At 37.5% G+C, this 18,648-nt stretch overlaps 1 protein-coding gene across 3 annotated transcripts in view; it reads left to right on the top strand.

The window, feature by feature from the left end:
* The window catches only part of LOC107096816 (SH3 and cysteine-rich domain-containing protein 2-like), a 44,663-nt gene that overhangs the window by 6,794 nt on the left and 19,221 nt on the right, over positions 1–18,648 (top strand). For all 3 annotated transcript variants that reach the window (XM_015393673.1, XM_015393692.1, XM_015393683.1), the window contains 3 exons: positions 8,584–8,932; positions 12,533–12,627; positions 16,876–16,960. In XM_015393673.1, coding sequence (XP_015249159.1) covers positions 8,584–8,932; positions 12,533–12,627; positions 16,876–16,960 — 529 coding nt within the window. The remainder of the gene's footprint in view (positions 1–8,583; positions 8,933–12,532; positions 12,628–16,875; positions 16,961–18,648) is intronic.

Genomic DNA, 18,648 nt, shown 5'->3' with positions numbered 1-18,648 from the left:
TAGGATTCAGAACCAGGAGATCAGACGTCCGAATAGCTTGAGAAGGAAAATCCAGGTCGGTGTCAGAAGGCAGTTAGAAGTTCAGCAAACAGGCAGAATACAGCAGGAGTCCAAAGACAGGTCAGGTCAAACAGATCAGATGGGAACAGGCAGGCTCAGTGGTTGAGAGGGCAGAACAGGATCAGGTATTCAGAAACACTAAGGTAATGCTGAAACGCTCTCACCACTGGCTAGTGAATAAGTGGAGCAGGTGGATAGGATTAGCAGATTTAGACAGATGAATGAAATGATTAATTAAGCCAGTCATCAGGACCAAGATCATAAAAAAACAGTGGCGCCATAGTTATATTCTAAGTGCACAACGGTTGAGTAAGAGTTCCCCCTAAAAAATGTACATGACCCAAATCTATTGTTTCCTTAGACTTTCTGTATTTGCGTTTGAAAAACCAGAGTTAAAAAAGTCCCATTTAAATGCTCTGATCTTTAATTCATTTAAAGGTTAGCTATCTTTGCACATAAAGAGTGCAATTTGATTCCTCCCTCTCTCTCTCTCTCTGAGCACATGAAAGACTATTACAGCAGTACTAACCAATACATTCCTCCTGAGGGGGACTTTAAAGTTTGTTGCAAATTTCACAGCAATCCACCCAATAGCTGCTGAGACATGATTCTAAAGACCACAAGCCTCTCAATGCTGCTGGGAGAATTAAATAGGATTTTCTAGAAGCTCTATGGACCATACATGCCTGCAGAGCCCTGATAGCTGTGAGAAAATCCAGAAATCTTGTGAGGGTCTATCTATATAATTTTTAACAAGCAGAAAAAGAAAGCTTACCCAAGCAAAACGGGAAAGTGTTCAGTTATTCTGCTAAAGTATTGCTAATGATCGACCTGCATTACACAGATGACTCCAGTTTTTGATCTCTGGGTTTTGCCAGTGAATCAAAAAGGCTTTTTGAAAGGACGCCTTTTTTGAGTTCACCTCAGATCTTGTTAACGAACACTTCCCTTACTCCCAGAATAAAGAGGATACAACAGTGATTCCACTGATGTAGGCGGTGAGTGAAAGAGGGCTGCAATGTGATATCATTGTGTCATGTGCCGACCTCCAGCACACTTTAAAAGGCCGGGCCGGGCAATTTCAAATATCTGCGTGTGTCATTCTGTCTGGGAAACATTTAAATTAAAAGATACATACTGAGCAGGTTAAGGTTAACTTAGCAGAGATAACGTGACCCCAAAAAGCACAAAAACATCTTTTGATGACATTTTCATAGTCGTCTCTGAAGTAGGCCAAGGTCTTTCTTAATGAATGATCACACCTTCATTGGTGTGATCTTTATTGATGTGACGTTACGATAAAGGTGAGCCTCTGAAATATTGGAGTCTTGGTCAGAAGGGCAAAAAAGATACTCAGCGCTCTGAGTTTCTCCTCCATTAAGCAATTCTTGAGACGGAGCTATAGAGAGATAGTATGTGTGTGGTTCTGCGTGAATAAGCTTGATTGATCGCATGTGTGTACCAGTGTTTGTGATAGAAGAAGAAAACTGGAAGGACCCTGTGATTATGCATTGCTTATCTCATATTCATAGCAGGAATCTGCCATCCAGCTATGCATAATAACCAATTTTAGGACATGAAATTGGTGAAGACAGTGTGTTTTGCAGGCTATACACGGAGATTGTGCGATATAGGAAAATAATGGGAAAAGTATAAAGTTCTTTTTCTTTTTGTATCCATGTGGCGAAGCTTTAAATACTTCATACCATAGTAGCCTACTTTAGGAATATAATTTCCTTTGAAACTGCATATTCTTCCTGTGACCTAGAACTGCTGTGAGCCAGGAGACTCTGTCTTTCACAGCACATTTACACCAAAGCTGGTCCTCTTTAAAATAAAACATCCCCATTTAGAACAAGGTTGGACACTTTGACGTTTCTCATGTATTAATCATTTGACTGTGGCGTTTTAAAGTGAGCAGTACAGCCAGTATACACAGATAAGTGGACTCTATTGAAGAAAAAAAAAATGGTTTTGTAATTTTCAGCTGTTATAATTGGATTAACTGTCAGAACAGATACATTATAGTGGCTCTTTTTTAATATATCCTGGATTACCACCATTCTTTAAATAGCATAGAGAGACATTTTGCAATGTTGGAGTGGACTCTGTATTGGAAATATGACATAAAGACATTTGAAAAAGGGTAAAATATGTAATGCCTAAGACATTCAACCAAAAAAAAAATGACAGAACAAACAGAACAAAAAACAACCGCTTTAAAAAACATTTAAGTGACGCAAACTTCAAACAATGACTCAGAGAGTGTTTTAATGAAAACTCTATAAAGAATATGCCAGTTTTTAGAGATCACTAAAAACTGTGGATATAAGCCACCTTCCTGTTGGGACCGAGGTTTTATTGTTCTGTTGTGACCTCTAGACACCCCCGCACATCCTATAAATATCTCAGTCTGGCCTCATTAAATTTTAACAGAAGCTCAAAGACACATGTCTGTGTTCAACAAAGGTCTTATTACTCTTTTTTAGCCGACCAAAATCTGCTTTCTTCTGTTGGAGCTTTGATTTTAGACATTTAGACCAAAACATGTGAGAACTGTGAATGAAGGAAGGTTTGTGAAACATGGTGTGCTCATGTGGTTCTAGGGAGATGAGTCATTAGAAGCCAATTAGATATATGATTTTAGAATAAAGAAGAATAAAATAAAGGAAAATTTTTTGTCTGAAGTCAATATAGCTACACGGAAGAATGGATGTAAAAAAAGACATTTTAACATCTAATCTGTAGTTATGTGATTAGTTTCTGAAATGTTAGACCCACCTTTAAAAATGGGCTTGACCTGCTCCATTCCAGATTTAAATGCCGTTTACACGCCGTAAGCCAACTGGCTGGCCAGGGAAGAACCAGTATGGATGATGGATGCATGGATGGAAATGATTGTTTGATCACAAAACAGTTGATCACATTTCTTTTCTTTCTTTTAATATTTTTACCATCTATTCAGAATTGCAAAGACATTATGGTCTTTGCACTCTCTCATAATGGAGAGAAAACCAGATTTTCAGCTGCAACCCTTAAATGTATTGTGGAGAAGACCTCTCCACTTAAAAAAAATAGTTCATACAAGCTTACTTTTCCCGAATATCCGCCCTGACCCCTAAATACCTCAATCACTATATAGAGCGGGGACTATATAGTTGACTTTATAGTGAACTCAGTTAACTTTAGTCTGATTTATACTCAGAAACCAGGTTGTCTGTGTGTGTCGCAGTGAATGCCAATGTACCCCGGCCCCTCTCACTCTGGTGCACCTCTCCAAAATTGTAGGTGATCACAGCCTCTGATTTGTCAAATCTACATCAGCTCTACACTATGCGTATTTCCTGTTTGGTACCTTACCGGCTTGTTTTGTTTGTATGACCGCCATTGTGGAAAACAACTCTGGATCCCTGCATTTTTTGTTGTCGCACAAACTTGCCCCCACTTCCGGTCGCTCTGTCCCCCGCTGGCACCCTGCCCCCATCTGGTGGAGTTCCTGGACCAGCCCTGGAGCTCACGGCTTGGTTCTGCTGCACTGTAGTCGACTAAAATCCTGGACAATTTTGAAATTCCCCAAGGACTTTTCATACCTTTTTTAGGTATGAAAAGTAGGACATATCCAGGAAAAAGAGGACGTCTGGTCACCCTAATCTAGACCAACAGCTAGTTCCTGATTGTCCCTCTGTGTGGAATAACAGCGCAGACCACACTTCAGTATTGGGCATAAATCAAAAATATCTACAACAAGCTCACTGCAACACACTGCTGCGTGGAGTATAACAAGCCCTTTACCGTACACACTGATGATCACATTCCTGTTGGTCCACTATGCAATGCGTGGGCCATCTTTGTTATTAGTCGCTGCTGCCGGGTTGCGACAGCCTATGGGAATAGCAGGCCGCTGTGACAGCAAATCCCACAATGCTTTTAGGAGATATCTCCGTGCAAAGCATTCTGGAATATATGCCTCTTCTTCTTCTTCTTTCTTCTCATACACTTCCTGGACACTTTTTCTCTTACGACTCTCAGCCATTTTCAAAGAGAAAGGAGAGCTTCAATGAGTGTCTGAAACCGTATTTCACCACAGATATATGTCTGAAAGTGCGCAAGCACAGAAAAAGATAGCTAACGGGGCGAGCACGTAGGATGGCCTTACGTAAACATATAACCAAAATGATTGCCAATTAGGAGGACCACTTATTTAGATGATCCATCCGGAAAAAATGTCCTCTATACCTTTAAGCACAAAAAAAAAGCACTTTGTCTGATCTCAGACTTTATGCTTTCTGAAATAATATGTTGAACATTTTGCCTGTTTTTATGTGTGTTAATAGAAGTTAAAGTAATTTTCAAGAGGAGCATTATCTAAGCCCGTTGCTGTTTGTGACCATTGCAGTCCAAGATAAACAGTTCAGTGTCTCCTGGAAACCAGTGCAGCTTCTGACACTGTAGCATTTAAAAAAATATTATTTGAATTATCCCAAGGTATAATTCAAAACATAAAAAAAAACATTTCTAAAGATGTAATAAAAGTCTTCTAACAGTTTTACCTTGAAGAATGACAATATATTATGTCCATAGTGCTCCACCAACACAGATATTAATAATACATATTTGATTAAAGTATCTATCTAAATAAGATCCATCCTCATGAGGCAGTGTGTCTAAGGTATGAACATTTAACCATGTACGGTTTTAGGGCTCAAATCGCCCGATCTTCATGTTACTAAATAAAAAAAACATGCAAATTGGGAAGGGTATCTTCACACCAGGTGCAAGTGCAGTTTGTAAAATGACTGAAACAGTGGGTGTAAAGGTTTTTTTTTCATGGATCTTCATAAACAAGATCAAATGCTTATGACCAAACCGCACAAAAAACAGGGATAAGGAAATGCAAATGTGAACAGCAACTGCAATTTATCAATTTTTGCAAATTTAGTTAAGAAGTTTGTCGTGCAAATTCTCAAGCAAAATAATTTACTGTTAATTTTGCAAAAAGGAGGCATCATTGCAGTAAATGATGATGGAGAGAGGTTGTCTCTATATATGTAAGCATATTTGGACTGTTAGATTAGTTTGATCTGAGCCCCTGGGCTACAACCTGTAGCAGGTGGAAGAGGTGTTCAAAATATGGTGCTTACAGCAAAACCAGCCGTCTTACTGAATCTGGATTTTTTGTGTTTAACATAAAAAAAAAAGATTAAATCGGGAATTATTAATTTACAGATAAAAGTGTAACTTTTGCTTTCTGTTTCTTTGACTTTGACCACGGATCGTATAAAAGATGAAGGTAGTGCCCCCCTCAAAAATACAATAAAATGAAAAACACAATAAATACAATAAAACAACAAAATACAATAAACTTATTAGAGAGAAATATAAAGACTGCATGTAGTTGAAGCATCGGTTTCTGTTCTAAAATTAGACAAAGATGATTTTCCCCTCAGCATATTTTGCTGAGCACTACCCTCTCTGATTACTATGCCCATGAACCTTTCTCAAACATTTCTATTATTGGATAAATTCAAAGAGCTGACTTGATTTGTGTGAAATGAAGTTAGAGGGCTTTGTCACAATGTCTTTGTTTCCATGATAAATGCTTCTCTGAACCAGCCTCTTGCTTCCATGAGAGCTTCTTACCTCTTACAAAGATTCATGTGAGATGACAGCAATGCCTTCCATTGCGCGTGAGGTCACCCTGTCCTTCAATAGGTGGTAGAATTCTCTCAGATAATGCTTAAATGAAGGCTAACGGGAAGGTTTTTTTGGAACTGCACACTGACAGTAATTCAGACATGTGCTTCAGTCGGAGCTGTTATGCTGCCACTCGACTGCGATGATTGGAGCTTGGCTCTAGGCGTACCAGAGATAGAAAGAGTCGAAGAAGAGTAATGAAAATTACAGAAAATATAGAAGACTTGATAACATTTAGTCATGGCTGGAAGTTAGGAGGCGTTGTGGTTAAATTGATTTAATCTAGACTTGTGTTTCTTAATGACTACTTATTTCTCTATATAAACCAGATCTATTTGTCTGGAAAAGCGCATTAAGACAACTTTTGTTGTGAATCGGAGCTCTATGAATAAAAATAAATGTGATTAATTTTTTTTAGCATATTAATGAGGTTGGCATGACAACCAGGGTAATCAGTAACAATAGTTTTCAACAATATCTCTTCCTGTTCATATGCAAACTACTTATTAGATGTGTACAAGAAAAATAAAAACTATTTAGTATAGGAAAAAAATATTTTTCTTAAAAAAACTGATTAAGAAGGATGGATGGACAGGCAAACAAATAAAGGACAGACAGATGGATGCATGAGTAGATAATTATCCAGTTTTGGACAATATCCTGATCATACTGACTTTTTCAGACTGTGTGTAAATCCTGCTAACTGTTATTTGAATGCTTTTATTGGAACACGCAACAAAGGAGAAACAATCATGTTTAAAATATTCAGAATATAATTCCTCCAGTCATTGGGGGAATATCTGCATATGAATGCAACACATACTTTGCATCCAGATGAAGAGAAGCTGCACATTGCCTCCAGCTGACATCATTTTTCTACGAAGTTACACGACAGTTCAATGATGGCATCTGTCACATTTCAGTTTTTTTCTTTTTTCTCGGATATTATATCAGCAAAGACAATGGTTACAATTAAAAATCTTTTTCACAACAAGGTGCAAAAAGCAGAAAACACGTTCACAAGCAAAAAGAGCTGGAACAGTTCAATGTATACAGAGTATGTATTGGTGTAATCTAATGAGGTCATATTATCCAAATGGAGTTATGCCGGAAACATATGGATGGAACAAATGCACCTTCTATCTTTTGTCTCTGTGTTTGCCCCTATGTGTCCCTCACACAGAAGAATACTACTCTTAAATAGACAAAGTGTCTTCATATCTCATTACCAGACATGCAGGGCTGCAAACATCATGTCTCCGAAAAGTGATTAGGTTTGGCACAGAGCAGAAACGAGCATGCACTGGCAAACAGGCAGACCATCTGCACACAGTGTCTGCATTACTCTGATTGTCTGTCTGTCTGTCCGGCAGTTTGTCTATGCAGAGCCATTCTTCCCCTGCAACAAGACAGTTCCCTGCAACAGCACAGTTTCCTTGCTGACTGGAGCAGCATGTCATCATCATGTCATTAGCGTATGTGTGCAAAGCTGCTGGTTAATTTCTGAAAATGTACATTCATCAATCATTGCCAGGCAGCTGCAGCTCAAGTAGCATTTTTCATATTTTGAGCCTTTTAAAAATAGGCATCAGCTAGTTATGTACTTATACCTGATTAAAACACACTGTGCAAAGGTTTAGAGACCATTTTTTAATTGCTTCAAAGAGGCCATAGTTTTCTGTTTTTTTTTTGTTGCATTTGTTTAAAGTGGTATTAAACTTAAGTTTTTACAGTTCTTATATCTTTTTGTCATTCCAAAGCATGTTTAGAAAAATTAGGAAAGTAAAGGATTTAGGTAGAGTGTTCATGCCCATTTGTTAAGAAAAAAACATTAACATTTTGCTCTCCATTTATTTATTTATAATTCATTTATGACAACCAGGTTGTAAACAATGTGGCAATGACTTTGGCTTCAAATTAGTTCTTGACCAAATTTAATCTGCTCTTGGACTGACTTTAGAAACTTTTACAACTGATTGAAACTCAGGTTAAATGGCTTAAATGAAAAAAGTGAGCCCCTATTCTGATAGTGGTCATTATCAAGTACTATTATATCAAAATACTGAAGAAAAGAAAAGACTTTTCAAAAGAAAATAAGAAGGAAAAGGCAATTTCTTCTCTGAAATCTCACCAGAAAATTTCAGCTATTTTAACTTGAGTAATTTTTGGTAAGTTTCAAGGTTAATAAGCGAAGCATTTTCTGTAATTGCAGGTTGTTGACATAAAACTTGTGAACAAAGCAGACAAGGTCCACAAAATATTTTACATTACCTGAAACCTATAACCAAGGAAGTATGAAAGACTTTTAATCAAACCATTTTGCTGTAGTATATTGGCTTAACATTGTTTGCTCAGCACAAACCTTTATGCTTTAAATGTTATTGTACCAACATCATCAGGTTAACAATCACCTGAACCTGCTGTTAACATGTGATAACACTGTTTAATCCCATTTAATGCTGCTGCTCCCCTACTGACCACTACAGAAGAAAAAACATTTACACACTGCAGATTTCAATTTAAAACAACATGGGGGCATAAAAGGAAAAGGCTTATCTTGTTTAACCATGAACCAAATGCACAGAGAACACTTTTGTCTCACTTTAGGGCATTTTGAAACTTTAGTATTATTACTTTATCCACATGAGGCAATAATGAATGTCATGAGTCAATGTTATTTTCCCATTGAGAGCTGGTCTGAGCTTGGTGTTTTGTTTACATATACTGAGATATTGCTTGTGCTGTCCTGAGCGTGCATTCAGCATTATTACCTCCTGCTCATTACGGTTTATTCTTTGTTTACCTTTCTGTTTTCGTCTATTTGTGCAGCTCCAGAGATTGAAACGCTCGCTGTCCTTCAAGACCATGATGCGCAGCAAGAGCGTGGAGAACTTCTTCCAGAGGTCCTACAGCGATGCTCGCCTGCCTGCAGACTTCATCACTGACCCACCGCCACCTTCTCCTCCACTGCCACCCGGCTCCCCTCTTGTTGGCGAGCGTTCGCCCTCCATTTCACCGTCTCTTAGCCCCAACCCTTCCATCTGTTCCCACTCACCGTCTCTCAGCCTTTCCCCATCGCTGCCTGCCAAGCCTCCCCGAGCTCAGATTAACCACTGCTTTCAGGACCACATCTTTCGGAAGCCCACTAACTGCCAGCACTGCAAGCAAATGATAGTGGGTAAGGTGCTAAACCTGTTCTCAAAAGATTACTGCATTCTCTGTCTAAATATTTGAAACAGATAAGGCTTGATGACGATTAACAGACGACATAGAAATATATTTGTTACGAAGCATCTTAATGTTGTAAGGAAACTGCTCTGTTTCAGTATATTTGGGTCAATGATCATAGAAGGTAAAGAGAAAGAAATCTACAAACATTAGAAAGCACGTCAATAAACAAATGACTGTAAAAATGTCATATATATCATTCAGTTTTCCAGTTATGTTCCATTCTCACCTATTTCTGTTTTGCAAAGCAATCCCATGTGTTTTATTATTGACACACATAGAAAAGCAAAACTGAAGACAAGACCTCCTTTACATCATACTTACTCCAGTTGGTGTAAATGAGCACCAACTGAGACCGAAGTGGTTTTCTTCTTCTTTACAATTTTTCCTCCCGGGAAATAATTCCCACGATGATGATTGTACAAGTTTTCTAATTTTTCTAACATCTCTCTTTTCCTGTCCTCTGCTAAGAAAGAAACGAGACATACTGTGCCGATTTCAAATGTGTCCTGATTTGATATCCTTAGTTCGAATCACTATATCTATTATATCTGTGTTGATGCGGATTAAAACATGTGAACTATGTATGGTGAGCTTAGTCCTTGACTAAGGCTGTTGCAGGTTAAAATCCTGGGATGTCTACCTATGCTGTAAGGCTACCCCCTTCTCTCACATATCCCAATTTCCTGTTAGTTTGCTCTCAAATAACGGCTAGAGAAAAAAAGTGGTTTCATCACATGTTAAGCTCTTTAATTTTCCTTCCAATCAACTAGGCTAAATAAGACCATGGCCGTATTATCATGAGATCTCCTCTGTTTATCCCACTTCTCAAGTTTTGCTCAAATGGATTCTCTAAACTCAACCTCCTTAGGTTTTGGTCACGTCTTGTCTCTTTAGCTTATCTCTTGCTCCTAAGGGACGCTTAGTTGAAATAATTTAGAAATACAAATTCACAGAATGATGTGAATATGAGAGGCTTAAAGTGATCTCAGGAGATGAGATGGAACATCAGATGAGCAACACATTTTTCCTTTGGGCATTTTTTATCCTCAACCCATGCATTATTCTCATATGTTAATTTTTTTTACCCCATGAAGCAAAGGTAAACACAGCTGGAGGAGAATCTTAATTTAATCAAAAATGCAAATCAGAAAGGAAACGTAAGCTTTAGAAGGAAATATTCAGGAAAACCGCTTTTCTGATACCTTGTGTGATGTCATCAGAAGCATGTTTTATATATATATATATATATTTTATATTTATTTCTAGGGATGCACGATATTGGGATTGTGGCCGTTATCCGATATGCCGATATTTTAAAACTCATGTAGCCGATAACCGATATCGATACTGATGTTAAAGCTGGACAAAAATAAGTAGTCATTGAAAATAGCAGTTTTGTTATCCATTTCTGACACTTTGAAAAATAATATACTCAAATATATTTTCATATGCTGAATCAAATTGATTTTAAAAAACACGGTATCGATCTATTTTACTTTCAAAATCTTGTACAATTTCATCGTTCTGTTACAAACTCTCGTGATATTTTGCAAATTCTTGTGAGATTTTGTTAGTAAAATAGATCGATACCGAGTCAATATATCAACATATAAAAATAAGGCAAAATTTTGTGAATTTTCGGGGGATTTCGTAGCATAACGATGACATATAGCAATATTTCATTAGTAAAAGAGATTGATATGGTGTTTTTAAATGGCAATATATCAGCATATGAAGATATTGTGATATTTTAATGTATCAATATTTTTTCCCTCGTCTTTAGAAGTTTTTAAGTCTGTAAAAAAGAAGTTTTTGAGGAAGAAGAAGAAGTAGTATTTATTATTTTTTATTTTTTTTTAGACTTTAGAAACTCAGAAGCTGATCAAATATCGGGTTAAATATCGGTGGGGTGGCCGATGTCCGATATTCAGTTTTCAAGCCGAAACCGATAAGGGGCCGATTATATCGTGCATCCCTATTTATTTCATTTTCACAACAAAAAGATAAAAACAGAATAATGTTTCACTAAAAAAGAAAATGTGATGGACAGCTGCCAAAAAACCCTCAAGGGGCTTAATGAGTGGCAGTCCTCATAAAAACAAATTTATTTCACCATTTCAAAACATGTACAAAAGCACAAAAAAAAAAACATTTCTTTGTATAAAACAATTTAAAATATCGTTTAGACCACAAATCCATATAGAAAATTCAGACAACTTAGTAGCAACAATTTTACTCTCCGTTTAAATTGTTCTTTAGAAAGATCTGTCAGTGATGTGGGAAGACTGTTCAATGTCCTTGATCCTCTGTATAATAGATTAAACTGTGTTTGAGTTGTACGAGAGTAAGGAGGCCTGATAAGACAACTACTACGAGTTGGATATTGGTGAAATTCATTATTAAAAGTAAAAATATTACAAAAGTTCTGGGAAAGTAACTTTTTCTAACGTACAAGCCTGGTTTTGGGATATAAAATAGCCAAAAAAGAGAATAAATTTTCCCTAACAAGCGTTGATGAATGAAGTCAAAATTAATAATCTTACCAAAAGTCCAGCTTAAGCTTTAGAAATGTTATCTGCTCTAATATGTTGCACAGATGAACCAAACAGAAGGTTAAAGAAAGTACTATTTTTAATTAACTTGACAAATTCTCAAACAGTTAAATGTGCTTTGGCTCCATTCAATGAACATTTAATTAAAAGTGAATTGTTTCCCTCTGTGTGATTTAAGTGAAGATATTTTTTGGAAAGTTTGTTGCTCTTCTGAGCTAACAGCTACTAGTATTTCTGCTAAATGTGTTTCCTGTCAGTATGACTGATTACAACCTCCTACCTGCTCCCCTGTGTTTGCGTCTGTGCTGTTGTTTTGCATACATTGTGGAGTTTATTTATGTAATGCATCACCTCGCTCTGGCTGCACTCATCTGCAGTCCTCAAATAAAGTCTAGCCTCTGTGTCCTTGTTAAGCTGATTAAGTACAATCAATGTTCCTCTTTAAAGTAAAAAGCTGTGCCTTCTTTAAGCCCTGCAATTTTTTCCCTTTATCTATAAGTGCCTTGTTGATGTTATCCTCATCCAGAGCAAATTTAGAAATCAGTCTTTCTTTGGATTAAAAACAAAAAAGGCTTTGCCCCTTTCATGCATGAAAACACTGTTTATCTCATTAGAAAACAAATTAGGATGAAAACATCTGGAGATGGATTTTTTTCCCCCTTTTAATATTTTAAATTGAAGGAAAACACTTGATGAATCACTTTTAAATCGATTATGTCTGAAATATCTTCAGCTGGTTTTCAATCTTGTGCTGTTGATTATAAGCTGTTAGTATCACCACCTGCAACACTGTCAGCTGGATAAAAACTAGGACAGAGCTTGATAAAGTGAGAAGAAAGAAATCTGCTTATGTGATCTGCAGGCCACTTTGTTCTCTTCACGCTTTTTTTTATGTAGCCTGCTGCTTCCCTTTAGAAAAATGTTTCAGCTTGTTTGTGTCTGCATCGAAGTCTGCGTTTCTTGGATTTCATGTTTTGTTCTTTCCCTCTCTATAGGAAACTCCAAACAAGCTCTGCGGTGTAAAACGTGCAAGATGGCTGCTCACCTGTGGTGCACATCAGAACTTTCACAGCAGCAATGTCATGGAAAGGTACATAAACTAAGTTTTGTGCTGCAATATTGATTTAACCTACAGAATTCTTATAGGAATTTTACTGACATTAAGTCTTATCTATAGGAAAAATGGTCTGCTTTTTTTGCTTTATTTTTTCTTATTATAGTGCAAGAAACTGGAAAAACAAAAACATGAAGCACATATTTAGTACAATACCGTGTAAAGATTTCAAATTGATAAAAATGTGTGCTTGATCAAAAAAAAAGGAAGATCAAGGTAAAAATGTTTGAGGTGAGGTTAATTAAATAATTTACCCTGAAAACAAGGGAGGACATGTTGTTTTTCTCTGTTTAATGACCTTGATGTGTCAAGATAAGGCAGAAAATACTAATTAGACCCAAGGCCTTCAATTTATAAAAAAACAACAAAACAATGAAGAATTAACAGATGAAGTAAATCCTCCGAACGAAATGCAATAAAGAAACCTATTATAGCAAATGCAATGTTTATCCGATTACACTCATTTTTACATTAACCTTTAATATTATTATTATTATTCTTTAAATAATTCTGATAATCTGTTTGAAAAGAACATGGAAAAAAGGGTTTTGAGCTCTTTGAAGAGGAGCTTTTAGAATTACCTGATGAGGTTGCCATCTGTGTGGAAATATAAGAGTAGCATAAGGCATTTACTTTAGGGATACAATACTATCAGAGCGCTTAGGAAAACCAGTTGATTGCATCCAGTCATTGACTTGCGAGACATGCTACTCCTGGAAGAGCCTGCGGTGACGACCTTTGCGAGCATTTTGTTGTTGACTCTTCAGCAATCCCTCAATCCACGCATGCAAAGAGCGACAGTGGAGAGGAAAACTCTTTTAACAGGAAAAAACCTTCAGTACAAGCAGGCTAAGCGTGAGCTTCCTTTTGCCGAGGCCGACTGAGGTTCAAGGAGACAGAAGCAAACATAAGAAAAGAAGCAGAGATACAAAAGGTAACTGTCAACCAGCTCCACAGGAAAGAAACAGCCAGGCAGATGGACTCCAAGCCAATTGTACTAGTAACAGTAAACGAAAAAGGACTACACAGGAAACAGGCCAAATTCCAATATCTATAAACAGAGATGTCGATAGCAGCACAGTTGATATTTCAATCCAGGATGGAGTCACAGCCGAATAGGAAAAGACCAGATGAAGCTACTATGAAGAGAAAAAGCAGAGAGAGCATAAAGTTATAAGTTGATCTTGACAAATATTGCATTAGGAGAATAGAGATAGAATGAAGCAGAAGAAGGAAAAGTGGTCCCTATGTGATCCAGCAGCCCAAACATATAGCAGCACAAATACAGAAAACAGAACAGGATAAACTAACTATTTTGGATGAAAGGTATAGCCAAGGAGAAATCTGTCCGGACTGAAATTCTTCCCCACCAGATCGGGCTGTTAACGCTCTACCTCCACCTACTTCTCTACTCACCCAGCGACTAAGCAAACATTACTCTGTTTTCAACCCTAAGCTTTATCAAAAAGGAAAGTTTTAAGCCTAGCCTTAAATGCACAAACGGTGTCTGCTTCATGGACTAAAGCTGGTCATTGGTTCGATAGGAGCGTAATAACTTAGGTCAGCAGTCAAAACAGGAAGTGACCATGATACGTCCCACGGCCAGCAACAGTAGCCTCTAGGTCAGGGGTCGGCAACCCAAACTGCTCAGAGAGCCATATTGGACAAAAAAAAAACAAATCTGCCTGGAGCAGCAAAAATGTACAAGTCTTATATCAGCCTCATATGGCAACATGGGCTCTAAGTGTATTATCCCACTATAGAAAAGGACTATGTGGGCTTACATATATTATAAGCATTCATGATTAAATGTTTATCCTGGAGCAAATGTCACAGCATGAGGTGAGGGAGGAGCAGTGAACGCTCTCACTGTGCACCGCCCTTCACCGCGCGGTTTAAGTTTTGTTGCATTGATGAAATTATAGAAGCACAATAAAGGAATCTTTCTATGGTGGACCTGTTTCTGTTGGGAGGAGTCGATTTAGTCTTGAGGAACCAAGCAGGAACTGACATCCACCAGAGCAGAGCTCTCTAACCCTGAAATCCCACATCCTCCGTCACCAGCGTTCCTTGGTGTGATTTATATTTTTAGGATTTGGGGAAAAAATTGAAGAAAGTTCAATACCTGCATTAGAGAGCTACTTGTTTGATCTGATTTTCACACATTATTGAAAAAGCTCCAGGGAGCCGCAAGGGGGGCGCCAAAGAGCCGCGGGTTGCCGACAACTGTCTAGGTGCTACAGTATACTTAGAGGGGGCTGCTAGTAAAGAACATTCAAAGACCTGAACAACATCCAACATTCTTAGGTTTTTCCTTTAAAGCATGCTTACCCTGAGAAAAGACAGAAAGATGCTGAAACAAGTCTCTGCAAAAACCCTGAAATTTCATCATGGGACCTACAGCGGGATCTGTAGAAATCAAAGTGCACGCTAGTAAAGCATCTCTTACTTCCATGGGAGGTATGTGGGTGGAAAACCTTTGAAGAAATAAAAAGGACAGGCTGATATTTTCCATTGACAGTGACAAGAACTCCTGGAATGATGTTCTATGGACAGATGAGTCTATAATTGAGTTGTGTGGAATCTAGAGCAGAGGATATGTTTGGCATTAATCAGATACAGCGTTCCAGGAAAATAATTTCATACCAACTGTGAGGAATGGAGCAGGAAGTGCCATCGATCAGTGGTGATTCACTGCAGCAGAACCCAGGCCAGCTCACAATCACCACCATAAATTCTAGCATTCATCAGAGGGTGATTAAAGGAAATTTGAGACCATCTGTAAGCTGAGGCAGAACTAAACCCTGAACATGAATAAAAATAAAAGAAAAATTACCAGCAAATCAATCAGAACCTTAATTAGGATAAAAAAATTGGATTTGGGTAAATTTTCTCCATTTACCTACAAATAATTAATTTGATTCTTCTTCGATAAAAAAAAAAAAAGGAAAATGAAGAAATGTAATAATATTTACTGTAGTCATCACTGCTGGTGGTTTTGTAGAGTTTCTGATCATAGCTCAGACTAGTAAAGATGAAACCTTTGAAGCTTCAGCTCTCTGTCCAATCTTCATCTGAAGTGAATCTGCCAGGGAAAAGACTGACGAACTACATGAAAGCGCTTCAGATGCTGTGTGGGAAGTTAGGAAAATTCCCATGCTACCTCCTTAATTCCACCCTGACTAGTGTCTATTCTTGCTGCCTTGTGTCACAGCATAGACCAGGAGGATTTATTATTTTTTTTCTTTTAAATGTGTTTAAATTAAATCCTGCCATGGAAACCTGAACTACTTTACCTCACGTGCGTTTCTATGAGTTTTATAGTGTTGTTAAAAATAAATATATATATTCTTTTTAATCCAATCTGCATTTATAATCACAATTTAGGTGTCAGTCTGAATGCGGATTTTTATGGATGTGAAAATGAACCATGAATGAATTTGGTTTACCTTTGAGAAATAAGAAACAGATAAATAATTTAAGATAATGTACAACTGCCTTCTTTGAATCAGTTTGACTGTGTTATCTGGTTCTGTAAAGGGCCTTGAGATGACATGAGTTGTAAAATAACTGAATTAAATTGCATTCTATCTGTTAAAACAGTAAAGTTAAAACTTATTGGTTCACAAAAGTTTTAAGTTATTATGGAGCATAAAACCTTTTCCTCCAAAATATAAAAATTTCAGATTAGTGATACCTCTCTTGGTGCATAGGTGAGATCATTAGTGTGCAGCAAAAGGTGAGATCCTCTGAGAGCAACTTCAGAAATTTAAAGAGCACTTTGTTGAAAACAGCTCAGTGGATTTTGACAGCTTTGCACAAACAGGACAGGATGTAGGGGAGTGAAAAGGGCACGGAAAGCTAAATTACATCTGCTTAGAAAAAGATCCAAATAAAGCTAAAGGTACATTTGATTTTTGCTCCTCTACATGACAGAGAGGCTCAGCTTCTACATTTGCAAGTAAAGACGAAGGAATTCTGACTTCAACTGAAAAGCATACTGAGCTTAATTCAGTGTGAAATCGTAGACTTATGGACCCACAAACAGATTGTACCTAAGTAATATGCGCCGTGTTTGTATTTTTGATCCAGTAATTTTCACATGGCTTCATTAGGGTCCCTAAATCACTGCACATCTGAGTCCATTTTCCTCTTGGCTAAATCTGTATACAGGAAGCAATAGAAGCTAAAATAGTCCTTCTGCTTTCTGCTCTCCTCCATTAGTCTGGAGCATTCAAGCGAAACTTCAGCTCTCCGATGCTCGTCAATGACCAATTGGCTGTCGTCAAGGAAGTTCAGCCATGCCAAGGTGAGCATGCACAGAGTGCCAGTGTGTGTGTGCGTGTGAAAGTGCTTGCACAGGTTTGTTTGCGTCCCTGCGCTTTTGTTTTGTGACTTTGCTCTGTCTAGTGATTTGGGGATATTTTTAGATTTTTGTGAGCTTTCATGTACCATAACAAACCCAGAGCTTCCTCCCTCTCACCTGACAACCATGGAAGCATGAAGTGGGAAAAAAAGATAAAGAAGAGCAACTTCAGCCTTTCTTGGAGGCTTTGGGATGGTCTGCACTGAAAGTATGTGAATAAATATTTATAAGCTGTGATGTTTATGTTTTTTAATCTGTTTATGATTTGCGTCGTATACCCCCGGACTGTTAAGGTTCAGAGACAGGCACTGCAGTTTGCATGTTTAAAATCTCCGTAAACATTGAAATGCTCCCTAATTTATAATCAGCATAAGCTCTCTCCAACTCTCTCCTGAGATGCGATTACACCTCATAAATTATGTTTTAAACATATGTTGAATTCTCACTGCTCTTATTTAATCCCTTCTCTATAAAGACTTGAATATATTCCTGTTTTTTTTTTTTTTTGGATGAGAGCTTATTTTGTAGGAGAAAAGACAGTTGTAGTTAAAAAGTGTGTACCAATAAATCTATCACATAAACGATGCAATATTGAGTTAATAGGGATGAATACATGTTAAACTTCAGGAATATATTTGGGGAAAATCTGCAATTTTGGCGTTTAAGTAGTAGATGTTAGTAGAAATCATAGCATGGTAGAATATACTGCCTTTTAGAAAAGAGAGCATCAGTGTTCAAGCATTGTATTTCACCTTAATCTGATAATGTAGCATGCTTTTTTTGTTGGTCACTGTGTCACAGTGGCGGGCAGTACATCTGGTACCTAGGCCTTCAGTGGGCACCCTTCAACTTCTTCTTAACTCCTTGATATCCTAGTTTGTATATGTATGCCTGTATTAATTTTGGATTTATATATATAAAAGTTTGCCAAAAGTTTCTGTTCTGTGAATGTGTAATAACTGGTGCTGAGGGAATGCACATGCTGTCTTTGTTAATACAAAGGATTTGTTGCATAATTGCAATCATGGGTGTCAAGGGGTTAATATCACTTTTCCTATTTTAGTTAAAAAAAAACCATCAAAAGTTCTCAAATATGAAATGTAACAAGCGCAGATATAACAGAGTAAGATTATTGTGCGGGTGGATACAGAGATTAATTAGCAAGAAGCCCAGTTTAGACAACAACAATCCTCTATTTTAAAACCACAACTCCACCACATTTACATCATCAGTAGCCAATATGCATCAAATTGCCACATAGAATAGAGCATAAAGCATGAAAATTAAAAATATCACACTCACCAGAGATGCAGATTATTTATAAACAAATTCCATCCTTCTGTCTTTGTGCAGAAAGTCTCAGTATCTTCATTTAGTATTAGCTATTGAGGCCAGAAAAACTTTTCCCAAAAGCGAATCTAAAATCCAGATTATCACCAGCTTAACTTGGCTGTAAAGGCTTTGCTCTAACTGACCAATTAGAGGACAGAAAATGCTGACATTCAGTCAGGCCCTCTAGCTGGTTCTGTGAGGCAAATCTGAAATCTGATTGGTTGGAGAAAACGTTCCTCACTAACATTGATAAGGAAATATCAGCAAATAGAGCTGATTCTGAAGGCCCTGGGCAGATT

Source organism: Cyprinodon variegatus, unplaced genomic scaffold (genome assembly GCF_000732505.1).
Source record: "Cyprinodon variegatus isolate N-32 unplaced genomic scaffold, C_variegatus-1.0 Scaffold24, whole genome shotgun sequence".
Taxonomy (NCBI): domain Eukaryota; kingdom Metazoa; phylum Chordata; class Actinopteri; order Cyprinodontiformes; family Cyprinodontidae; genus Cyprinodon; species Cyprinodon variegatus.
The sequence above is the reverse complement of the archived record's forward strand: the minus strand, read 5'-3'. Positions and strand labels throughout refer to the sequence as shown.